Raw genomic sequence first — 26,965 nt, forward strand, 5'->3', positions numbered from 1 at the left:
AGCTGATGCTGTAAAGCTCCAAAAGTGCTCAAGAGACGTGAAAAAAAAACCTCCAGTGCAATGGATTGATATGGTCTTCAAAAAGTAAATTTGCACTATAATTATATTGTCTATATTGTTAGAAGATGACCTGCACATACGGCTAAAGCTGCATGAGCTGGTAAGAAAAAGCCAAGTAATAAAAATGAGAACCATGTAGATATATATTAGCTTGTGATTTTTAATGCTGAAACTAAGAAGCTTCCTGATTTTGATTTATATTTTGCAGCCTATCTACAAGGCTAATCACAGCCGTGCTAACTTGCCAGCTATTTATCACAGAGATATTGTTATGCCATATCATATGGAGAAGTGCTGCTGGCTGAGCATTCACAACTATAGATTTGCTGATGAGACAGTGTGTGTGCCGATGTCCTCTTGCCTTAAACTGGATACGGTCTGCCTGACCTTGAAAACCATGCCAAGTTCTATCTAGATTTTGCTGAATAAGATGAATTGTAGACTAACATGGAACTGGGATGTGATATGATCTCTGAGTATGTTTCCACTTTAAAAGCTAAGATTATTAAAACCATTTTTGATTTCTCTTATGGGATACATTTACTCTTATACAGGAGATTTTGGTCAAATTTATAACTTTCTCTGCCTTTCACTTGTATAGTTACTGCAATCTACATGGTGAAATGTCCATAGCAAAAATGAGCCTTCACATTTTTCTTCAAATTGCACTGGATGACAGATAATAATCCTAAATTTCATTTCTTCTCATCATGGTCAACTGGCATGGTAATTGCTGAGTTGTGTTATTTGCACTTTGACACATCCACAAGTACACAGACAACTTGTGTTAAGGCTGTCTCACCACAAAGTGCCTATTAATACTGTAACAATATGCACAAATGCTGCCATGTTTGGAGTACAAAATAGTGAGAAAGATAAACTGATTTTCATCCAGTATATCAATGTGTTTGGTTTGTCCATGTGTTTTTCATGTCTTTGATATAAATAAATACCTCAGTTTCTGTCTCAGTGCATGCCATTTTTCTCATTCTGCCAGGTGCCGTTACTTTTGTTTAGTGAAGGTGTGCTTCCATACTTGTTTGCAGCTGACGCTTTCTGGGCAGCCTCTGCTGCTGCATCCATTATCTGTTTCTCCTCCTGCTCAGTTTCACGGTGGTAAAAATAGTTAAAGTTGGAGACGATGACAGGGACGGGCAAGGCAATGGTCAGAACCCCAGCAATGGCGCAGAGGGTGCCAACCATTTTGCCTCCCATTGTGATGGGGCACATGTCGCCATATCCCACAGTGGTCATTGTCACCACAGCCCACCAGAAGCCATCAGGGATGCTGACAAACTGTGTCTGGGGCTCATCCACTTCTGCAAAGTAGATGGCACTTGAGAATAGGATGACTCCTATAAAAAGGAAGAAGATGAGCAGCCCAAGTTCCCTCATGCTGGCCTTCAAGGTCTGCCCCAAGATCTGAAGCCCTTTTGAGTGTCGGGAGAGTTTAAAAATTCTGAAAACTCTCACTAGACGAATGATTCTTAAGATTGCTAGGGACATGTTTTGACCAGCGTTCACATCATCATCAGGAGTCGTAGCCAGCTCTGTTCCCAGGGTTACAAAGTAGGGAATTATAGAGACTATGTCAATGATATTCATGATGTTATTGAAGAAGTCACTTTTGCTGGGGCACACCACAAAACGGACACAGACTTCAAAGCAGAACCAGATGATACAAATAGTTTCCACAATGAAAAATGGGTCGGTGAAATATGCAATCAGGTCTTTAGTGGCAGAATGAGGAGATGAACTTTCTTCAGTCCCATTGACATATTGTGTTAAACCTTGAACAAAGTCATTGTCTTCCCTGAACTCTGGCAGAGTCTCTAGGCAGAAAATGAAGATAGAAATGACAATGACAAACACAGAAACCAGAGCTACAGATTTGGCTGCACTGGAGCTTTCTGGGTATTCAAACAGGAGCCAGAATTGTCGTTGCAGTTCGTTGGTGGGCAAAAGGACCTCTGGCTCTTTGATGAATCCTTCATCTTCACGGAACTGCTCCATGGCTTCGTGACCTAACTCATAGAAAACGATTTCATTAGCAAAAACATCTAATGGAACATTGGCTGGTCTGCGGATTCTCCCCCCTGACTGATAGTAGTACAGAATACCATCAAAGGACGGGCGGTTTCTGTCAAAAAAGTACTCGTTTCTCATTGGGTCGAAGAAGCTTATCCTCTTCATAGGATCACCAAGCAGCGTTTCTGGAAACTTATTCAGGGTGCTGAGCTGGGTCTCGAACATTAGGCCGGAAATATTGATGACAACTTTCTCATCTTTTTCTTCCACGCAGTGCTTTTCAAACAAGTCTTCACTCTCATAGCAATCTTTCACCATCTTACTGAAGACACTGTCGGTGGGAGACTCACTGTTGATCAGAAGCTTCAGATTAGAGATCAAACTTCCACTGCTGGAGTTAGCTTTAGTGGTCAGAGTCAGAGGAGTGGACGGTGACAATCCTTCTTGAGCAGGCTGATGGTCACTTCGTCCTCTATGTGGCGACTGGTGGGGAGAAGTCATATGATGGGGTAAAAGATTCTGATCAGGGGCCTCTGAGGTAGGTGAAGTCGGGTATCCTGAGTCACTCGGGTCTCCCAAGTTGATGCCGACATCATCCATGTTCTCAAAATTAACAAGCGGCACCTCCATTCCTTGTGCGTATGTTAGCCACAGCTCCTTCTATCAGCCTGGTTCAAATGCAGGAGACAGAGGGGACACCACAACCAGTGCCACGCTGAAGATACTGGCAGGGCTTCCCTCCACCTGATTATCATTCAGACAGTATACAACTTTTGGATTCAGTCCTCTGTGTAACCTGTAGAAGATGGGAGGTAAAAGAGCAAAGTTGCGTTAAATTTTGTTAAATGGTGCAATGCACTTTTGTTGGTAAAGAGATTTTTCTGTCAGCTCCTGTTTACATCAGCACAGAACTTGCCATCTGATACTGTGCTTGTGCAGTTATTTTTTCCTCCCAATTCACTCTCATGACCTAAACGGAAACACAAACTGTGCAAGATTGGCTGTGAAAGTGCTTACACAGTGTATGGACAATATTATTGCTGATCGAGTGCTGCAGAACTTAACATGTTTAATTTCTTCATGGAAAAACATCTGATCCTTCACTTGTCTGAAAACAGAAACTCGCCAAAACATATTTATTCCTCTCAATATGAAAATATGTGTATTTTTTTTTCTTTGTCTAATGCTTTGGCTAATCCATTCCAAGACTGCTCGAGGTAGTCTGTCATGATCACATTTACTTCAGTTAAGTAGCTGTTTATCATTACATTTGTCTCGTTCGGACAGGTAACCAAATCCTGACACGCTTTTTAAGCTGCAACCTCTGCGTCCACTTGACACCAAGGGCCCTGCGCACTCAGACTTATCTGGTTCTATTTCCACTTGCATTGTAGCAGATATCGTAACAGTCCAGGATATAGGATTGAATTGTCTTATGTAAGGGCATCATGATAGGGCTTATGCAAAAAATAAATGTATTGATTGCGCCATGTCAGCAAAGAGGGGTTACAGAGTCCAAGAGAAAAAGACAGATGAAGACACAGAGAAAAGAAAAGTGCTGTTAGCTCTACATCCTTCCAACTTGAACACTTTTAATTGTTTCTAAAAGCAAATTCTTGCTGCTAAACTGCGAAAATCTTCCCGCCAAACTAACACACAATCTGCACACAGCAGATTCACTACCCTTGTTCGAGTGGAACATCGAAGCCCCACAAATACACAAAAATATTTCTAATTAAGTGCTAAGTTTAACTCCAGATGTGTGCAGATGTCTGCACCACTCACCCATATCCCCGGCTCTGCAGAAGTTGTTGTGCCCTCTCTGTCCTGCTTGGCAGCTCTGCTGTGCTCCCCCTTCAATCTCTCGCTCATCCAGAATCACAATCAAGAGTGTCTGTAGCTCTATTAAAGCTCCCATTGGGTAATTTAATACCCTATACGAAACCAGAGATGCCAGAGGTACCCACATGCACTCACACCCTTACACACATGTGCACACACAAACACAGGCAAACACAAGCACATGCGGACAACTCACTGTATTTTGAAAGTGGGGGTCACCTGGCTTTGTTCTCCCTGCTCCCTCCTCCGTCTGTGGCATAAGTGAGGATGGTATACGTAGCTCTCTGATAGGAGATTTACTCTGCAGGAGCCAATCGCTGTTTGATGTGGCGAGGGGAGAGTGGGACCCACTCTTTCCCCCTGTTTCCTGCAGAGTAAGCATCCACATGCAGGATCATCCAATTCACCCTCACCTTGGGGATTATACTCTATTCTTCCCCTGTTACAATACTTGTAACTCTCAATAACTGCAGCAGCACACATCTGCCCAGCTACTTTAGCTTTCTCTTGTTTACATATTTAGTAATACATGTTGACATGAAGTGTTATTTCCTCTGACACCAATATTCCATGAAATTTTTATTGATTTTCTACTGTCACAAATGTTTTCCAGAAATCTCCATACAACTTGCCTTTTAGAACAGCCCCATATACTGTGCTAATGCAAATCCATAAAGCACTTCTTTGGAAAAAAGAGAAAACAGCTAGTACACTAGAATCAGCTTTATTGATAAATACTATTCCGGACACACATTTCCCCTAGAGGTGTCAAGTATAAACTTGGAACAGGGTTCACAGGGCTGAGTGAGAGTAAAAACAGCTCTTTGGATAGAAAATCCTGGGGATGTTTTTTTTTTCTTCTTTTTTTTCATTTCATTTGTCCCCGCCAGTTCCAGCACCTTTGTGCCTGCCAGCTACTGAAGGTTTGTCAGATTAATAAAGTAGCTCCATGGCTTTGCACAAATTTGACAAGCCTAATTAAATGTTAGATTCACATTACAAAAATGGATTTATTTTTTTTTTAGCTCTGCTGAATTCTCTTGAGGAGCAAAAACTTTAATCAAAGTTAATCTTGTACTTTTTCAGAAGGGCGGCCAAATTGGCATTGCAGGATGAATATTATGTTACCTGATAGAGAAGCAGTTGCCTGAAGTCGGAAATCACTACCTCATTCCCTCACTCTCGTCTTGCTGCAGCCAGCTGTCTGCCGGTCCCCTCTAACATTGCAGTGTGAGCAGCACCACTGCAGGCACATGGCTTCAAGGTCACAGGAAACTGTTTTAAGACTTTACAGCCTACTCTTTCCTATACATCATCACACACCACCACCTGCAGAAATCTCATTATGTGTCCTCACAGGAACATCATGCTCATGTGCATCAGTGAATATAAACTTCACATGCTGTACCTGAGATTTACATCCAGGTTTGCACAGAGCAGGGGGACATAGGGACGTGCATGTGCGCACAAACATCACTCAGCTGACTCAACATGCTCCATATATAATACGGGGATCTTTGACTTGTGTGATACTGCAATGTCCTGAACATGTCATTGAGAATGCAGTCAGCATGACCTGTCACTTAAACACCTCCTAATATAATCAGCTACCGGCAAGCAGAGACAGGAAGATGGACAGTGAGGGGGTGATCACAGACTGAGAGGGTAAATAATCGATCCATTCCGCTGCAAAACGATTTGTGTCAGTAAAAGTGGGAAAGGGGAGGTAAATGGGTGAGATGGACGGCAGCTGCAGCAGTGTCACTCATCTCAGGCCTCTTGACAGCATATCAGAGGGACAACATTCCTCCATCCTTCTGCCCCCCACCACCATGACACTGTCACCTTACCCGTTAACAGAGTGTGTTGACAAAGCACTTCCTCCATCGGAACGCTTGTGTGAGAACTATACTGATGCTGCATAGGTACAAACACCTGTGCAGTTGTTGAGCCATGGATATCTGGCAGGGATAGCATCACTTAAGGGAAAATAAATTGTTATTCAAAAGTCAAAATGCTGCTCTATTTAGTGCCTGAAAACATAGTATAATGGTGTCCCATGTGATCTATTTTAACTAACATTAATATGCTCCTCTCTTCCTAGTATTCACTCTGCATGCTCTTATATTCTTCAGCTTTCCTTCTTTTATAGTTCAGCTTTGTAGCATGTTTCTAGCGACTGCAAAAATCTGCATTTTCTGGAATATTTTCAGCAAAACTGATTAATTTGCAAAGTCTATGAAACAAACCAATAAAAATATACTAATAATATTATTACTATTACTACTATTATACTTTATTATTACTAATGCATCATATTGTAACTTAATTTTATTATTTTATATATTATTGGGTAGTTTCATCTACAAAAATGCATCATATTTTATCACACATCCCAGTGTATACTTTAGTTTTCTGACATTTTTGTTTTTAGTCAATGGGAACAGTTAGATATGAAATGAGTGGACGGTTGACTTGCATGAGAAGGCCCTGGCCAGGTTGAGACATGGGACGTCGTGACTGCACACAGCACCACTTCTATGTGAACTCTTAATCTGAAAAGTAAGTAGTATCTAAACCAGTCAAATAAATGTTGGGGATTCCAGTATTCTGTCTCTTTTAGCTCTGTTTTACCAACTCCTGAGGGAGATATCTGACTCTTCACCTGCTAACTACAGCACTACGTGTTCACCTGCTGGTCCCTAACCTTGTCTGCACAATGATGCTGAACAGGTGGTACACAGCAAGAGAGCTTGGAGCTTTTTCTCTGAAAACAGCTGCCTGCTGTGTTCGACAGATTCAAACTGCAGATTCAGCTGATAATTCTTTGTATGCTCATCCTTACAAACGAGACCTCTCGCATTACGCACTGTTTTCACATTGTCATTTGATTCATTTGTCACCATGAAACTATCAATTGAAGCTGCTTTGAAGGAATCCATAGATGTCATTGCTTTTAAATGCAAACAGTGATCTCATATTTACAGACAGTCATTATTACTCTGCTCTGAAGAGTACATTGACTCTGATAAATGTGTTTGTGTCTGTTACTTATTCTGCTTTGTGGTGGTTATTTGACAATGCCTGATGAATGAGCTGATGATCAGTGCAGTGTGTGGACCTTTAGTCTGACTTTCGACTTCACTTTGTCTGTTTTGTTTGTTTGTTTGATTGATCGTTTTTGATCCAGTTTTTTCGGTGTATGTTTTCCACACCATGTTTGTCTTTGGAAATGACAAAGTAACGAAATCTGTGGGCTTCTCATCTTTTGCACATGATCAAAGTAATTCCATCTCAAAATCCCATATGCTCACCCAAGGGTGACACGATTTCAAAGTGCATGTCAGGTAGCTCGGATTAGATATTCCAGCCTGGTAATCTTATATCTATTGTGAAGGCAGCTCGTTATCCCAGTCTAGTAATCCTATATATTGAGGCAGAGGTTCTACTCATAGCAAATAACACACAAGGTTGGGTCAGGAGCATACAAGGGCATGACAGCTACAGTATATATAAAACCCCATACTGCTCAAAACACAGTGTTAGGTAATGTAAAGTGGCATGTTCATCCAATGCATGAGAGTGGCACAAGTTCATATGGATTCAGACTTAGTAGTTTTCAGCAGAGATGAGACACAAACCCTTGCAGAGGCATCGATCAGGATTTCTCAGTCACAATTTGGGATCCCTTGTGGGTCCACTTCATATCCAGATGGGGATGTAAGTTTATTCATAAAAATGAAACAGAAATGAATTCTAATCATTTTTATTCAATTGTTTTTTCCTCTGTGAATCTTGAAAATAAATTACAAAAGAAATCACTAAGAACTGTAGGAGCATCCCCCGCTTTGAGGATCTGACCATGTGACTGCAATGTCCCCCGTGTGAGTCTGGTTTTATTATTTAACCAGCGCAGCCATACTGAGATTAGAAATCTCTCTGCAACAGCAATGAAAAATAAGACAGAAAATATTGCATGATTATTAAATCCCAAATAACATTTCTACTACATGTACGTAAGATATTTCATCAAAGCATCTTAAATGACACTGTTTAAAATCATAAAAATAATTTAAACAATCACAAACAATAACTTAAATCAGACAAATCGAGACGTTAGCCCCCACTTTCCGCATTTTTCTGCTTCTGAGATTTGAAATCACTGAGAGCAAATTTGGCAATTTTATATCCAGCTGCAGTACGTTCCACACAGCATGAACAGCAGGAAAGCTCTCTTAACCAGTTCAGATTGCGATTGCATGTCATTCCTTCAGTCTCTATCACTATCAAACAGAGGCAATAATGCCTGAAAAGAGAAATGCAACACTCAAACACGTGACAAACTGAGAACAGTCGGGGTAAGAAAAACCCTGCCCTATACCTCCTTTAACAAAGTGTTTCCAAACATAATACTGTCACTGGTTCTCTACAATGACATGCGTGTAAATAACCTCATTGCAACATATTCAATGATATTGCTTATCTTTGAGGGGTCCCTTCAGGTATGTTATAAAACATGTAAAATACTAATGGACATTTCCTGGTGCCATTTTCATGAAAACACCAGAAACTGTGAAGTTCTTTTCGAAAGCTGAACTGTTGGACATATAGTGTATGCCTCCACTGAAAAGTCCCTCAGCCTGTGTGCACTGGGTGTTTCAGGCTTTTATATCACACCAGTTTAACTTTCAGATTAGTTATGACATCGCAAAAAACCTGATCACACAGGCTACACTTAGTCTTACACTGAGACTGAGACAGAGTGCAGAAAAACTCAAACTTCACATTCATTATTCTGCACAGTGAAGGTCAAATATCCATGGTAGTTAACGATAAACAAAGCACATTTCTGAGTGGGTTGGGATTTTGAATCAGCTGGTTTTTCAGTACTTTATGTAAAGTCAGTAATAGTTATTAAAATACTTTTTCTATCCTCTGTGAGTGCACTCTTCATTGTTTGGGCTGAGGATTAGTAGTTGATAGAGACTCCCATGCAACTCTGAGGACTGTTACTGCACTAAGGAGATTATGCAACACAGCAGATCAGCCTGGAGAATCACCCCCATAGATGAACAGTGTGGACTAAATACTACAGACTTAATTGAAATGTCTGGATTGTTTCCAGCCTCACTAATCAAAAGACAAGTGCTAATCTTGGATGACTCTTTGGACCTGACGCAGTAGAGGGAGGGGGTGAGTGTCCACAACAAACCAATCAGACTGCAACCACAACACTGAACACTGCAATCCTCAGTGGTTTAAACTCACTGATTAAACTACACTTTCTTTTGCAAACATTCACCCTTTTTCTCCTGCTCATCCCATCCTCTGCTATTAGAGCACAGGAACATCCTGTAGCATTTGAATTCATAACGTGTAAATTCCTTCCAATCACTATCACACGCAGTGAGAAGACAACTTTTCCTTCCAGATACCATACAGGGAGAATGCATGCCATACACCACCCACTAGACATCAACATTGCTCACCGTTGGACAGGGAGGTTCCACGGCTTCAGGAGCTCCGAGTTCACGCAAAGCCTCCTGAGTTACTCTGGGCCTCCTCCCAATGCTCCATATGGCCTGTTGTAGTGTACAAAACAGTGTGATAGTGAAAAATTATCAGTGAGCACCATCAGATTGAACATTAGCTGTAATTTTTTAACATTCAACTACAATGATCACATTTTTTTTAAAAAAAATGTAAGTAAAAGTAAAATAAGAATAATCCACATCAAAGCAATTCAGCATCAAAATCTGGAAGGTTTTCTCAATACTATAATTACTGATAATGAAAACTACAGTAATTCTTTAACTTCTATAAAATAATCAGATTTCTTTTATTAGTTCTACTGCTTAAATTTAAAGCATCTATTTATTGAAAAAATGCCTAAAATCAAGATGTATACATTTGTCTGTGATTATTTTTTAATTTAAACCAAATACTAACACTGCATAGGTTAAGAACACTACACTAGTTTTAAAGTGAAAAGTATTAAATTAAATTTACCTTGTTATCCACTAGCGACAGAAGCTTGTCTACACTCGGTCACGCATCCTCTTAGATTAAGTATCCAGTGGCAGAGTCTTAAGGAACAGTTGTAAATCTCTGTGAGGTTTTGACAGAAGGCGGGGAAGTTACAGTTAAATACTCCATGAAGAGACAGATGTTTTGAACAACACCTCATTCTCATCCGATTCACTCAGTCTGGATAACACGCAAATAAACAAATCCTCCCCATTCATATATATTCTTAGTGGCTGTAAAACAGGACACATCAGGACACTAGATGTCACTTAAGAAGCCAGAAACTCCTGTTTGTGCAGCATGGGGCTCATTTTTCTCACTGCTAGTGAAGTCCTGAACCTGTCTGTCTGCCTGCCAGGGGCTCTTGCTTGGCTCTCTATCATATTTCACACTCAGCATCCATTGGTCACATGCCAGTTTTGTTGTATGTGTTCACCTCTCTGCTCTCTTTCTTGTCTGTTTTATTTTTGTTGAAAGACAGTGGGCCTTGAAAATACAACAAGAATGATGTGTTTTGGTTATGCCATCACAAAGATACAGCTTCACAGTTATCTACTATGGCTATGCTAAACTAACTCAGCCTCAGTTGTACTTTGTGTTTAGTGCTAACCAGCGTGCATTAGCTTGCTAACATGCTGAACTAAGATGGTGAACAAGGTAAAGATTATATCTGCTTAACATCAGTGTGCAAACATTGACATTTTGAGAATGATAGTATGCTAACATGAGCATTTAGCAAAAAAAAAGAAAAAAGTTTAACTAAATACAGTTCCGGGCGGCACAGTCATGCAGTGGTTGTCACTGTTGCCTCATAGCACGAGGGTTCCAGGTTTAAATCCCGGTCTGGGCCCTTCTATGTGGAGTTTGCATGTTCTCCCTGTGCCTGCGTGGGTTTTCTCCGGGTACTTCGGCTTCCTCCCACAATACCAAAAACATGCACATTAGGTTAATTGGCTACTCTACATTGTCCCTAAGTGTGAGTGTGAGAGTGTGTGGCTGTCTGTCTTTGTGTGTTGGCCCTGTGATTGACTTGCGATCAATCCAGGGTGTACCCCGCCTCTCGCCCGTAGTCAGCTGAGATAGGCTCCAGCTCCCCCAGATAAGCGGTATAGAAAATGGATGGATGGATAAATACAGTTCCAGGGAACCTCTAGTATGTCGGTAGGTTCTTGTTTTTAAATGACCATTGTAGCCTACTGTATTACAGTGATAGCAATCTTATTCAGGTACTGTATATTATTTTCAAAGGAAGGCCCAGATGATGCTCTGCGACACATCTCCCACCTATAAATGAAGAATTAACAACCAAATGATTAAATTAAATTAACATTAAATCTGCAAACAATTTCAGTGCAGGACTATGTCAACACAGTCCAGCTGTTTCTGGTAAATGGTATTTGTGGATGATTACACTGACAGGACAATATCCATGCAATATTCATTAGGCAACAAACGGTAAAGTAGTACATGTTATCTCTCATACAGATAATTAGCATTAAGAATCTATCTTAACACATAATACAGTCCCCTTTAACTTGAGGCCAGTATGTGTCTTATCACAAGAGTGCAGCTCTGAAACCCCCATACCCATCATGCAATTCTCTGTTGCTAATACATTCTCCTGAAACAACATTTCTTCTTGGCTTATAAAATATTTCTGCACCAAACCCTTGTACTGAATCCTGGTACAGGGTTTCTGGTTGCCTTGTGTAGCCTTCATGAATTGGCATGTGCAGGAATTAGATACCCCAGCATGTGTGTCTCAGAGGTGCTGAAAAGCCCTGGTTACTGCCGCATTACTGAGGACAGACGGACAGGTATTCAACTCTGAACACCAGGTATCTTTTTATCCAGTGGAACAATGCCGGCCAATGTTACGGTGTAGGTGCATGGGATGCTGCTTTGTGAAAACGGAGCGGATATAAATCTTTAAGACAGCAGAAGTGATGGCACACTTTGGTAGTCTAAAACAATGAGTTAATGGTAGCTTATTGATTAAAAGAGGTATGTTCACTGGGTTTAAAGATATATTCTTCTATTCATGTATATTTTGTTGAAAATAATATTTAACCCTCCTGCTTGAAGAATTTATCAAAGTAATTGGAATATATACAGTATAATGCCATGATATATTTTTTTCCATTGTATTAAGTAAGAGATAAGAGGTCAGTGCATCACCCTCTTCAATCAAACATGAATAATAAATGAAGGCAAGCTGCTATACCTCCTTCCCTGTCTCTCCTTTCTGTTGCTTGCACCTGACATGAATGCTCCACCCAGGAACCCCATTATGTCAGTAGCAACCAGCTCCAGTATCTTGCATGATAACACAGACATTTAATTTTTATTATTTTATTTTAGGTTTATGTGGTACCAAAAATGCTTAACTGCACTGCAATTAAAGCTGTTCTAATTAGTACTTTACCCAGTGTATCAACTGTACACCACCTGGCCCGTAGCAAACAATAGACAAACACAGTTATCAACTATGGTGAACATGCTGAAGCATTTAGCAGCTGAAGAGTCAGATGGTAGAGACCAAAGAAAAGAGTTAAAAGAATATTCGAGTTAGGATTTTCAGATGGTCAGAGAAATTACTTCCCGTGAAATTAATGTTACTCTGTATCTGCTGAATGTGTATAAGCCAACTGTTTGCTAACACATTCACCATAGCAACTTTATGAAAAGATGATACGCTAGTACTATGGTTCCAGTAGAGCAAATTATCCTGATTGAAAGGATAACTAGGCATTGGGTATTTTGTAGTTTGTTTGTTTGTTTCAGTTTTATTTATCTTTTTATGGTCACCCAGAAATGAGTGAGGTAATAAGTCTGTAACCATCAGACAGATTACCTAAACTACTTTACTGAAGAAAAATCTCTGGGTGAATGCAACCAAAATGTACACAGTAATCCCTCAAGTATAACGGGTTAAGGTTGGACCGGGAAGATGATCTGTAAATGGATAGCATTTTGATTCACCTTTATTTTCTTGTCCAAATTACCTTTGCCAACCTGCTTGTTTGTTTCACCTGCATGATCTTATGCTACTTGCTGTTTCTGACCTCTTTTGGCAATGTTGTCACTGACTAAAGGCCACAACTATGAAAATAAGACCCAAGTTGTAATTAATTAGTTATCTTTTAAGGCATGTGGCTTTCCAACGCAACTGATGCAGGTTTCCCTTCATATCAATGAATTAGACACTCATATCCACAGATACACACATGCACAGCTAGTCTTCTGTCTTTGTAGTGTTATTGGGCAAAGGAACACAAGCAGCGTCATTTGTACAGTGATGACAACACTTTGTTTGAGGCAAGAAGCCCTCTCTTCATCAAGAGATCATTGCATACATAATGAATAAGCTCCTTGAGCGCAGAGGGACACATTCAGCATAACCCCCAACACATGGAGATGTTGCCTTCCTTCTGCTGCTGGGCTGATTCTCTTCTCTGTTTGTCACTATGTTGGACTGCTTATTAAGCACATTTGAATTTGCTGTTCATTTCATCGAGATTTGATTTTGTCCAGATGAATCCTTTCTTTCCTGATCTTTCTGACAAAAAAGTATTTCATAACTGCTTTGATAAAAGCACTGATGTTTTCTATGAAATGAAATTATTTGAAATTTCTATGAGAAAATTACTGATATGATAAGCAGAAAGTTAAATTATTACAACACAGCCTACATTCGTTGTAAGAGCTAGGAAAAGGTGGAAAGAACCAAAAAGCAGCTTGTAGGTCCTTACAAAATGCAGTGCAGTTTAAGGCACTACAGATTTCCTGTTCCTTCTCTCTGCACACTCTCAGAGCTGGAAGTGGGATGTATAAAAGGGGAGAGGCCCTGGGACTGGGATGTTGATAAAATATTAACTCAAACAGGATATTTAAAGCCTCTGACATTCTTTCCTTGGTGGGCACATTGGAAACTGCCTCCACTAGTTGTAGCCGGCAGCAAGGATGAAGTTATCACCTTACGTCAAACAATTCAAATCAAACCTTTACTGGACAGACTGGGTTATAGGAGGTTCAGTGTTTGCACAATTTGCAATTTCTCTATTGTAGTTCCATGTTTATTTGGCAATCACCTTAATCTCAGTACTGTTAAATACATCTGAATGTTTTCTTTGATGCTTCATTCAGTGATGATTCATTTCTCATTTATGTGTGTTTTATGTTCATACTGTTCATGTTTGTGTTCATTATCAGTTCATCAGTTATATCTCCTTTGTTTAATCCACAGAAAAACCAAAGTGTAAAGTTGTATGAGGGGTTATGAGGCTGCAACCAGCGGAGATTTCCGCTAGCTAGCATGTTTCCAGTCTTTATGCTAAGCTAAGCTAAGCATTTCCTGGTTGTGGCTTCACATTTAACATTCAGATATGGCAGTGATGTTCATCTTCTAGACTAATTTGTGGCAAATAAGCACATTTCCCAAAAATCTCCAAATGTCTTCTATTAACTATATCACTAATTAATGGTTTTTAGCTCAGATACCCTGAAGTTTTGTTTTGTTTTTTTTTTCCAGAAGGACCATTCTAACATCCATTTCCATTACTCAGACTAAACCCACTTCTACCACAGTTCACCTCTCATGTCAGAGGGCCATCGTGTACTGTACAAACACCACACTGACACCTGGCAGGGAAGCTTATCGAATCCTGTGCCCTGATAATCAGTGATTTCCCCGTGACCTCTTCCATTTTGTTTATTCAGCCCACCTTGTCACCGTGTAAAAGAGGATTTTCTCCAGTTTCCATCCCGGTGTGGTCTTTCATAATACTTCATGTCTCCTGGTTTTGTGTGCGCTCATGAGCTCTGGAGCATCTGTCCGTCACTTGTGCTGTGCTCTGACAGGTTCACTGTCCCCTGTGAGATGGGATGCATGGTTGGCTGACCTTAACCCAGGCCATTTGTCTCCCACCATAGGGGTGGAGGAGGGTGTATGTGTGTGTGTGTGTGTGTGCGTGTGTGTGTGTGTGTGCTACTGTGTACGTAAGTTTGTGTGTACACATACACATACCCACTCAGTGTGGGTATGAGAATATTGGATATTCTGTCGGTATCACACATTATGCGTGTATTGATCTCCCACATGACTCTGGAAGAAGCAGGCGTGGACATCTGTCCCATTGTGTCTGGAAACCCAACATGACTGTTACTTATCTCACAAGCAGAAGAGACACAGTTACTGATTAGACCAGTGAAAATCTGCACAGAGTTTATACAGAATATGTCCTGATTTTTTATTATCAATGAATGTTGCTTTATATTAAATTCTGTACGTTTCATTGCACTACATTTATGTGAAATTTTTAGCTATTAGCTGCAGGTCAAATTAAGATTTTGCATAATCTGTATGAATTGCTAAATGCAATGAATTTGCAGTTTAAATTATTTCCTAACCTTTTTTTTTTCTTGTGGACCTGACAAGCCCCGTGTCACATTTCACATGAAGTGTCAGGAGTTCTACCAAAGATACATTTACAACATAACCCTCTCTGTTTCATGACTGAAAAAATGCAAATAATGGATGATTTGTGTAGCAGAATGTTTTTCTTTTTAGCCCTCCTGATAATTTTCCCACAACCCTTTATATTTATATAATTTATTTTCTGACTTTTTAAAGGGAGCTTGACCACTGGACTAAACGATCAGGTATAAAGTGGCTAAAACAGGCTCCACCTTGACCATCTTCAACAGTAAAACACTGCTGGCACATAGATACACCAGCATTAACAATATAATAAAATAGCCTACAATGATACCACTCAAAGAGTAAGCTTTCTTCCACCGCTGATTGGATAAGATTTTGATAAAATGTTAACAGAGTAAATAGTAGTTCAAATTAGCTCCAACTTTCCAGGTGCAACATTTAAGTGAACTCATTATTGGATCAATAATAACAATCCTGTAATATAACATATATGATTCTGAAATGAGCCATTCTCCATGGTAAGTATTTTACTTTTGGTACTATAAGTATATTTTGACACTAATAGTGCTACTTTTACCAAAGTGAAAGATCCGAGTGCTTCTTCCATCTCTGTCCACCAGTGATTTCAAGTTCTCAACCTCGACTGGAGAGAAACTGCTGTACAAACATGGGGTCATTTCTGCAACACCACCTCTAGAGGGCAGTAATGCTTTCTTCTTTGTTTTTCCCTCATTGTTGCACAAATTATTATTATATTATTATTTTAATGTTTTCACTCAGCCAGACAGATAAAACTGAGGCACGGCTAAAAAAGCAACTCAACCTTTTTGAGACTGACTGCAGGACTTCTCAGGTGGTGACAGAAAACCATCACTGGCTGTTCTCAGAGCAGGGAGTTAATGAGTGTAACAAGATGAACACCTCCTAATAACGGGGTGTGGTCTGGTGCCAGGGCAGCCCTGTTGGATTAGCAGCAAGTCCCACAGCGCTTGTCTCCTAATTACAAGCTGGTGAGCACGGTTCAACCCTGTATGACTACTCAACCGTGCTCCTCTGGGCATGCTACCATCCCTGACAAACAACACACACACACACACACACACACACACTCCTCCCTAACAACAACTACAATGACAACGTTGTGGCAGCAGTGGCCACCTGCAGCAGGCCTGTGCTCCTGCTGCCTGTGTCCTCACCATCCCGCCTGCCTCTCCCTGTTTGCCCTGGTTTTGGCAGAGCGAGCTGCAGAGTGCTGCACTGCACTCGCTGGATCAAAGCAAGACTAATGACTACAGCAGAGATGTAGCTACAGCACTGAAGCCCCAAGTGTTCCCACTCGCAATGCAGAGCAGTAGTTAAACCATAAGTGGACCAAAGATGGCAGATATCCCAAGACAAGATGGCAGGTACCTCTAAAACTGTGCAGGTGTAGATGCTGCAGATGAGGACAAGTACATCATAAGAACACAGCAGTATATATCACATTTGCATGAATTATTTCAACAGCAGAATGTATGGATCTTAAAAAAAAAAAAAAAAAAAAAAAAGAAGCCTTGATTTCCCCCCCAAACAAAAAGCATCTGTAGGGGAAAAACTAAACATTTTGTGCTACTGTGGCTTGTTACGCATGTATATCAGGACTGCACTGCCATTAAAAGTTCACTGTGAAGGATTTTGCCTTTCTCCTCCTCCGCCATCTCCTTTCCACCCTTCTCTCTCTCTCTCTCTTTCTCTCCTCCTCTGCTCACGTTCCTCCTCCTCTTCCTCCTCCTCTTCTCTCTTTCTCCAACAAAAAGGCTATTAATAGAACACCCTGCTCTCTCTTTTAAACTGCAGGGAGCATATACCGTGCACTTAAAGGGAGTGCAGAAGCTGAAGACACCAGGAGGCGTTTGAAAATGTCTTCCACACTGCCTGTGGCTACAAAGACTGGATGTCCTAAGAATAACAACAAAGAGGCCGCTGATCGATTCATGGCGTTTAGTATCAGCGCAGAGGCTGTTCAGCTAAAATTAGCTCCTCAGATCATTTGCTGACTAAATACCTTGCGAACAATGTGACGTGAGGGGGAAAAAAGCACCTTGCACATATTTTCAGTCGCTTCTTCCACACTTGATGCCAGCAAAAAACACATTATTTTTAAACAAATAGTGCAGTATTGTCAGGCAATGAACACACTGAACACAGTTTCAGTTGAATTATTATTGGCTTCATTATTGATATTACTTTGTCAGGGTTATGATCATTTGGAAGGATTATATGCATTTTAATTTCACATGTTTTTCTTGTCCATAGATTGTCCTTTTTGTCTTGTAAAGTGCAGATAATACTACATTTAAATCCAGACTTCACATACAGTATATAGTACATGGTTTTTGTTCCATCATCCATTGGTTATTATTTACATTATTCTGTCACATTTCATTTCATAGAAAGAAAATCCATTATCCACTGTACCAACGTTGATGGATGTTTTCAGGCCTCTATGATATGGGGTGAGGATGGGGGTGAATATCTGTACATATTATTTCAGTGGATGTCACACTATCAGGCTCTAGGGTCAAACGAAAAAGAAAACGTTTGCTCTCAAACACACACATGCATACAGATTGCATATTGATCATCTTGTTTCCCATATGTATAATTTTTGTTGATGTTGTTGTTTTAATGTAGGAGTCATGCCAAACAGAGCTGACACTGCAGTTCAAACAAACCCAAAGCTGAGAATGCTCCAATTCACATTCAGCTAACGTGTGAGTGTTTGACAGACAGCAGCAGAATATCACAAAGTGTGTCTCTTCTGCTTAAAGGGTCGTTTCAAAATGCACTACCAGCTCTCTGGATCAACGTGTAATTGATGTTGGAAAAAACAAAAATTTGTACTTAAACCTTCTCAACTACCAGCTAATAATCATTCTCTGCATAGATGTCTCAGTGTATTCACTGTTGGGCACCCTTCTCATGGAGTGGATTTGCTGGTGGGTCCCTCAGCAGGTGAGAGATGACATTTTTAGAGGCTGCGGTGCTCCTCTTAACGCAATACAACATCATTTTAATCAACTTTGTTTCCACTGAATAAAAACAATTTACAGATTAAATCTGCAGGTGTACAGATGAGGATGATTCTACTCATCTTTGTGCTTTAAGCAGAAATAACATTGTCACATTGTGAACTCCAGTATATGAGATGCTACAGTGAATTTGGCTGAGGTACAGTAATGTTCCCAATTTCATAACATAATAGATAAATGTTGCAAGTATCTGGAACATTTATCGTAAGTATCTGTCCAAGAAATGCAGTGAAGTCAATATGATACAATGCATTTGCATGCAACAACAAATATTTTTGGTCAGACTGAGTGTTTTTTTTTCACATATACAGATATGCAAATGACTGTTGCATAAATGCAGCTGTACAACCAGGCTAAGACATTGACATTCAGTGGTTTCTCTCTCTCTCTCTCTCTCTCTCTCTCTCACACACACACACACACACACACACACACACACACACACACACACACACCCAAGCACACACAACCCCTACATACCTGTGCACCAACACATCCACATCAATACTCAACTGACGATCAGGAAGATCGTGGTTGGACTGTGGAGGTCCATAAAGGTTAATTTAAAAAAAAACAAAAAAAAAACAACATCTATGACATCCACTCAGACACCTCTACCAAAGGATCATAAGAATATTGCTGAACAAGTATTTAATCTGATCCTGCCTTGAGTTATCTCATCCATCTTTATGCTACTTTTGAGAAAGCAACAAATATAACTGCTCCAGTTTAATTGCTAAAACTCTCTAAAAACCCTTTCAAGGTACATGAAGCAAACACAGATCTAGACAGAGAAACAACTTCAGACGCCTCATGTCCGGCGGTGCGATGAGGCGTCCTGAGCACGTATTGGCAGCAATGGCATAAAAATATTTTGCTACTGCAGGTTAAAGACTGTCGTGAGTGGAATGAAACCCTAAGAATAAAGATGTACATCCTGACGTGACAGAATTCATTTAGATAGTTCTTGCTACAGACATTTTCCTAACCCATTACTTTTCTAATTACCTAAGACATTGGTGAAAAGATGAAGAAAGGCAAGAGACTCAGGAGTGAAGTCAGAGGACCCCAGGTTAGCCAATATCTGCTACAGCATTGCTAATTATCACTTCCCATATTGACGTTACTGCCTTTGACTGTTACTTTGGCAGTGTAGAGCAAACGGTGGAAAATCTCAGCTGGACACAGTCCTAGAATCAGAACCTAATTCACATTTGATGCCAACTTTTAAAGACAGATTGAGCTTCTGGCATCAAAGACTTCTCAGAGGACAGCCAGACTCCATTTAAATTCTGAACTGTTAAACACCAATAAAAAGCTTTCTGTTAAAAGATTCTGGTTAGGGATGATAGAGTTTTGAAAAACGCCCTGCCTTTCAACAACTACTTCACAGAAGGCAGTTTTGAACTGAGTTAAGCAAACTTTTACTCTTTAAATTCAGGATGTGTGTGAGGTTTGCTGGAAAACTCACCAGTAAAGACAAAGTTTTTGAAAGAGCTAGTAAGAGTGTGTCTTTGGCACTCTGAACAGGCTCTGGATCAGGACAACATAGAAATGGTGCTCAGGACAATTATTATTGTCATTAAAAATAAAATGACACAACAATGCTCTGTGTGTTGTGGAAAGGCTCTCGCTTTCTCTTAAACATTGCTATTTAAAGTTTTTAAATTCTCCGATAAAAGTGTATGTGTACTGTATATGTTTACTTTCTGTATACATATATTTTAAATATATAAGAAATAAATATATCTATTGTAATAATTATACTTTTTTTGTATCAGAGGCTTCTTCTTTGAGTTTAAATGCATGCTTCTAGGAATGTTTTTTGAGGTCATGCAACACTAGGAGAGTAGCGTAAACCCAGATAAAAGGCAGTTCGGGGGGAAGCATTATTCCATACACGAGTCCTTAAAAGTCGCTATTTTGATCATGAGGACGTGATCGTGTGACTGTGAAAAAGATAGCACTGCAAAGTCTATCACATCTGCAAGTGGGATCATTGTCCAAAACTAGAGTGTGAGTTAATGCCTGCAGTCACAGCTCAACTGTGATACGTTTACAGCAAGCTGGCAAAAGTTTAACAGCGATGCCTTCTACATGATGGAATGTTAATATTGACAAGGACACTGCACCCTGTTAAGTGTCGAATCTGGCCTTATGATGATTCTTTAAGAAAGCCCCTAACACAGATATCTAGGTTCTTGGGTTCTTGTAACAGCTACCTGCAGGCATCCTTTTAAAAGTGTGGATTTGTAAAGAAGGCAGTGTACAGACGAATATACAGTGGTGTGATGAAGCAAGTGGCAGTTGAGAAACAAGTGGAAATTCTCATTCAGATAAAAATTGTCATGCAATTATCTACTGACTATGTTTACTACGAACAGCACCTACCTACCTACTGGCTATCAGTTAAGTCACAGTTAACCTACCTATGTAAAAAGAATAAGTACTGTGTGTATTTGTGTGTGTGTGTGTGTGTGTGGAACTGTGAAAAACAAACAAAACAAGAAGAAACATTCAAGTTGTCCTCAAAGCTCTGCAGTAAGACCAGTTTTGGGTGAATGGAAGGGGGAAAGCTTGCATTGCAATACATACAGTACATGTAAAACCAAAGCAGTGAAAAGTCAAGGCCATTCTCAGTCAGTCATCAGATACTGATGACTGCTGGGAAAAAAAGGTGTCGAACCATAAGCTTAGCGCTGATGGCTGTCATTCATCCTTGAAATAACGTGGTGTACTTAACCACCAACCTTGTCACATGTCACCCACAGGCCATAGCAGGGCAGGAGTGGGCTTGCTTTATGCTCACACATCTGCTTATTTCTAAATGATGAAGCATAAGACAGTTTTGTTTCATTGGCTCCAGGAAGCAGCATATGTAGCGCGCAAGTAGAGCTCTTCAGAAAGCGCATGGCAGAGCAGTGTGCCTTGGGAAAGGAGGGACCAAGGGACAGGGGACTAAAACAGGGTCTGTGTTTTGTTGCTTTTTTTCTTTTTTGAAAGCAATAAATGCATTTTTTTTTCTTGCTGTGTTTGTCCCTTTTTTCTTTTCTTTTTGTGCACTACTGTTGGCTACTGTTGTGAGCAGGAAATCTTTAGGTATTGTTATTCTTTTTTTAAAAAACACAAAATAAAGCAGCACAGACAAAGCCAACTCCATGCAGAATGCAAAATTTGAAATTTCACTCTGTTTGACAGTTAACAGGAGTTTTAAGGGCAAGTTGTGAGGAGTGAAGACAGGATGAGTGTGGCGTGAGCAGATGGTCTTTGTAATATTTTTTTCACTGTCTATCATCAATATCCTGAATTCTATTGCCTTGATTTTTCCAGCACACGTGAGGTGGGAGGCTGTACACCTGGCCCATCCACTTGCTCAGCTCAACATTTCCCACAATGACGGGGAGGAATATAGCAGATGACTACACGTCTGTGAGCATTTTGGTGATGTTTACATAGTTTGTGTTGGCCAGTGTGCAGTTGGCCGTCTTAAGGTTCTCCTCCTGAAAGTCCTCGTTGCTGTTATTCACAGCCTCCTGGATCTCCATATAGTCTGATTTACTGATGGTGGAGCCACTGCGGCTCTTCTTTAGCTCCTCGGCTGAATCGGCTTTGGGCACATTGACCTGCAGGTACTGCGCCTGTTCTTCACCTTCAGTCTCACGGTGATAGAAGTAGTTGAAGTTGGACACAATGACAGGCACAGGCAAGGCAATGGTCAGCACACCCGCAATGGCACAGAGTGAACCCACGATCTTGCCGCCAATCGTAGTTGGGACCATATCACCATAGCCGACTGTTGTCATGGACACTACAGCCCACCAAAACGCATCTGGGATGCTTTCAAACTGTGATTCGGGCTCATCTGCTTCAGCAAAGTAGACAGCACTTGAGAAGAGAATGACTCCTATGAAGAGGAAGAAAATGAGCAGGCCAAGCTCTCTCATACTGGCTTTCAGGGTCTGACCCAAAATCTGAAGCCCCTTGGAGTGACGTGAGAGCTTGAAAATTCTAAAGACTCGTACTAAGCGGATGACCCTGAGAATGGCTAAAGACATGGCTTGCTGACCCGCTTGACCATCCTCTGGGCTGTCTGCTAGCTCTGTGCCAAGAGTGATGAAGTAAGGGATGATAGCAACAATATCAATAATGTTCATTATATTACCAAAAAAGCCTGCTTTGCTGGGGCAGGCGAAGAAGCGGACTAGAAACTCAAACGAGAACCATATAATGCAGAGAGTCTCAAGGATAAAGAAGGGATCAGTGAAGTAGGTGGATGTATAGCTGATGATTGTAGTGTTGGTTTCAGGTGAAAAGACTTTTGCGTGAGACTTGTGCATATCCTCATCGTCATTGCGAAAAATGGGGAGAGTCTCCAGGCAGAAACTGACTATGGATATCAGGATGACCATGACAGAGATTATGGCAATAATCCTAGCAGGACCTGAGCTCTCTGGGTACTCAAAAAGCAGCCACACCTGTCTCTGAAACTCGTTATCAGGAAGAGGCCGCTCCTCCTCCTTGATAAAACCCTCGTCTTCTCTAAACATCTCGATGGCCTCCTCGCCCAATTCGTAGAAGCGAATCTCCTCTGAGAAAATATCAAGGGTGACGTTGACTGGCCTTCTTAGCCGCCCCCCTGACTGGTAATAATACAATATGGCATCAAAGCTGGGTCTGTTTCTGTCAAAAAAGTACTCATTCCTCAGTGGGTCAAAGTACCGCATCCTCTTTTTGGGGTCCCCCAGCAGAGTCTCTGGGAACTGGGAGAGGGTTTTGAGTTGAGTCTCAAAGCGCAGTCCTGAGATGTTGATGACCACCCTCTCACAACACTCATGGTCCGCCTCCGGGTCATAGTCCTGCGGGTGGCCCGGGTGTGCAGCCGCCTCATCAGAGGGGTCGCCTGTGGCAACAGTCATTCTGCAAGGGGAGGAGGCCTGCACTTTTCAGTGAGACTGGGTCCTGCAGCCTGGAGAACTGCAGGTAGGGGCCGGGACAGGGAGGGGGCTGAACACCGTAAAGACCTGACGGCCACAGGATGTCACCTAGGATTTGACTGCATGAAGGAAAGATAAAGCAAAGACAGACAACAAGGTCAGGTAAATCTGAGACATGTTTCAGCACTCAATTCTTCTGCCATCTGCTTTAGCATAAAGCACAAACAACACAAAATACATGAAATTGAAGCCACCCTCTAAAACAGACGTAAGATGAGAGTTATGTAAAGTTATACCTTCATGAGAAGGCAGTCGATACAAAAATGAAACAGGTCATGGAAACTTGGGCTGACACTCCTGCTCCTGACTTTGGCAAATTGATATGCAAATCAACTATCCATCTTGCATATAAATTGCTTTGATGCAGGTAAGTCAAGGACTAGCATATGAAACATACAGAAGCTCATAAATTAGGACACTGATCTGCTGCAATGGACAGTATCCACTGAAATGAATGGGGCTACCTTTCGCAGTGAAGCCATGCATGAATATGGCAATGCAGCAGGCACCAAATTCATACAGACAGCATCCTGTCTATAATATCCCAGAAAGCCACTGCAGTCTAAACACAAATGTACGAGACGCTTTTAAGACTTGAAATGTACCAAACAAACACAACAAACGCCTCATATTAATTGACTTTAGTTTTGTTTTGTTAGAACATTTTAGTCTTGAAATGGTGCCTGTCTCTGAAATATTCAAAAACATCTATAAATAATTTATCCATAGAAGGAAATAGGTTCCAGGAGAAAAACTGTATCTCTTGTCTGCATCATCACAGAGTGGGAGCACAGTTTTACAACATAAAATCCCTATGAAACATACTACAAACGTATAACTGCAAGCTTATTTTTCCCAGTGAAGTGCACATCGGTGCATTAACTACAAAATGCCCGGACTTTACAACATATATCATCGAGATCAGAGAAAGGTAAACATGAGCTGATTTCTCTTTATGTTTTCATACATACCTGAAGACATCTTCTTCCTATCTGATGTGAGTTGATGCTCCTGCTGGACACTGGTACCGGGATGGTGAATAACCAGCTGCGACAGCCAGGTCTTCAGTCTTGAGCGTGTAAAAAAAAAAAAGAATTTCCAGTTTCGCCGATGGTATTCACCTCATGTTGTCTGCAGCATCCTCGCCGTGTACAGTACAGTATGTGCGGGTGTGTCCTCGCTTTCCCCTCCCCGACTCCTTTCCTCCCGGGTTGGAGGCTGTCGTGGGATGGCGATTGGCAAAAAGGGAGGAGGGAACCGATCAAGGAGGTGGTGGTGCTTCCCTTAATAACCAAAGGTGCTGGGATCAGCAGAATGAGCTACCTCCACGGTTCCCCTCCACGCCAGTGTGACTGTGTGACGAGCTGTGGGCTGCAGACAGCCGCAAAGGTAAACCGTCCTGATAAAGTGCTCAGAGAGGCAACATCTGCAAAGGGAGGGGGGAAAAAAATCAAGGCGTGGAGGAGGGAGAGAGCTTAAAAAGATAATCTTATTACCAAGATTTAATAATTAGACGCCTTCTGGGATGTATGCATCCATAATGAGTCCTCTTTTCATTGCTGTACGAGAATAAACCTGCAGCTCAGAAAATTTCCTCTGTGCATGCGTCACCCGCCTAATTTACATGTTTATTTCTTATATAGGCATGCGCTCGCCACATAAAACAGCATCTCGACAGGAATCCGGTGTCTGGGCTGCAGATATGCTCGGGCAGAGCCAAGCGCACAGAGACACTTCTGTGAGTCTCCTAATAGCCTACATGGTGAGCAGGGCAGCGACTTCAGACGCTGACTTGAAACGACATGCATGAAAGAATCGCCCTACGTAGTGGGCTACAAGATTATGCAATTACACTGAGCCCAAGCCCCACACACCCACATATATATATACAGCGGCCTTTTGGTCCCGCATGATGCTCTCTGCTCGGCAGGAGGTGAGAGATTTTTTTTAGGTGAAAGAAAAGCTTTCTGGGTGAAGTATTTCTGTAGTGAGCAGTGGCCGCTGGGCTGGTATATAGAGCTTAGTCGAACCTGCATTCGCACACTGCTATGCATACCAAGAATCGTGCTGCTGATGGAGAAAGCAAGGGCGAAAAAACGCGCTCTTCATCCGCACTGTAGCCTACCACTCCTTACCTTATCTGCAGTGTGGGCAATTTAAAGGGGTACACATCTCCAGCATTGTTTAGCAGCACTGCTGTTGGTCAGTGAGTTTCAGTTTTTATTAAACTGCACTGGTCACATTTAAATACATACATGTAAGCATTTAATGCAGCCTGTGTTGTATTCATTTTAGCAAGAATAGACTAGTGTAAGGCTGAGTGACCAACATGAAAACTGTTTTGACACAGAAGTACAGTAAGTGATAGCATTGTTGTGACAGTAGATTAGACTGCAGCAGTAATTCGGGGAAATGATTCAGCAAGTTCGTTTTCCCACAAAGTATGTTTGAGGAGACATCTTTCTCGTTCTGGTGTCTTTCTCTTTGTTGTAGAAATTAGTAGAAGCACCAACAATTGCAACTGTCTGCCTTGTAATTCCTGCTATGACAGTTATATTTGTAACCTTTCCTGGCAACAAGCCTCATTAATATTAGATAGGAAGGTGACTAAAATAGAGCAAAACCTCCATCTTTGTGCCCTGCTATATTCAGAACAAAGAACAAACTGATCAATAGTGAATCCATTCTCCACTTTCAATTGTGTTGCAGATAATGAAAGAACTATGGCCAGAAATGACCTCCAGAGAAGCCAAAGGTCAGCGGGAATCCCTTGGATGCGACGGGGAGGAGGGACGCCGGCAGGATGATTTGTGCGGAACTCGGCTTTGCCAAGGTTACTTCTGGCAGACCTGAGACCAACAAGGCTTCCAGCCTCGTCCCTTCTGTCAGTCTGCCTGCCTGCTGCCACACATGCAGATACTTCTCAATATCTCTTAATGGCTTTCCCAGGTTCCTTATGACAGCACAGCCATTATTTATGAGCGGGGGGGTCCATCACAAAGACTGTAAATGTAGGCTGTAAAGTTCAGTTCACTCCACATTAGTCGGCTTGCTTTAATTAAAAGTGAAGGGTCCCAAGCATTCTAAATGTCGTGCGTGTTTCAATCATATAGGGACATGAAAATGGGCAGTGGTGTAAGTTGGTGACTTTGTTTCCAAGAGGGACTGATTTCATGTCTCCATCAGATCTTGTTTTGGTGCAGGAACAAGCAGAGAAAATGAACTTGAGGACTGAGAGACTGAAGGGAGATTATTGTCATAGAGCCCAGAGCTGTCAGGTCATTCCTTCACTCTGTTGTAGCTTCATTTATTTTAAGGATCAAAATGTTAACATTTTTTTTGTCATCCAATCATATAAAATACAGAGGATATGTTAATGATGTCATGTTAAACAGTGTCTGACCTATCCCATTCATCAGTGAATAATCTCCTTGGTTTTCAGAGGTAGCCAGACTATTGATTTTACATTCAGCAGAAAATATTTCAGCACTTGTACCAATATG

The 26,965-nt window shown here is 41.2% G+C and overlaps 2 protein-coding genes across 2 annotated transcripts; both read right to left on the minus strand.

Annotated features, from left to right (window-relative positions):
* Positions 1-1,026: 1,026 nt before the first annotated feature.
* LOC124057166 (potassium voltage-gated channel subfamily A member 10) lies at positions 1,027-2,718 on the minus strand. The gene has a single exon (XM_046385301.1). The coding sequence runs from the start codon at positions 2,716-2,718 to the stop codon at positions 1,027-1,029; it is 1,692 nt and encodes a 563-aa protein (XP_046241257.1).
* An 18,616-nt stretch (positions 2,719-21,334) lies between these two features.
* On the minus strand, positions 21,335-24,632 carry LOC124056027 (potassium voltage-gated channel subfamily A member 2). Its single transcript, XM_046383096.1, has 2 exons — positions 24,434-24,632; positions 21,335-23,521 (listed from the first exon to the last, which is right to left on the minus strand). Exon 2 carries the CDS (start codon positions 23,382-23,384, stop codon positions 21,888-21,890), a length of 1,497 nt encoding a protein of 498 aa, XP_046239052.1. The 5' UTR covers positions 23,385-23,521; positions 24,434-24,632; the 3' UTR covers positions 21,335-21,887.
* Positions 24,633-26,965: the final 2,333 nt, after the last annotated feature.

Source organism: Scatophagus argus, chromosome 3 (assembly GCF_020382885.2).
Source record: "Scatophagus argus isolate fScaArg1 chromosome 3, fScaArg1.pri, whole genome shotgun sequence".
Taxonomy (NCBI): Eukaryota; Metazoa; Chordata; class Actinopteri; family Scatophagidae; genus Scatophagus; species Scatophagus argus.

Excerpts from the sequence above, each read along its gene's own strand:
- LOC124057166 (XM_046385301.1), bottom strand. The coding sequence starts at position 2,718 with ATGGAGGTGCCGCTTGTTAATTTTGAGAACATGGATGATGTCGGCATC.
- LOC124056027 (XM_046383096.1), bottom strand. The coding sequence starts at position 23,384 with ATGACTGTTGCCACAGGCGACCCCTCTGATGAGGCGGCTGCACACCCG.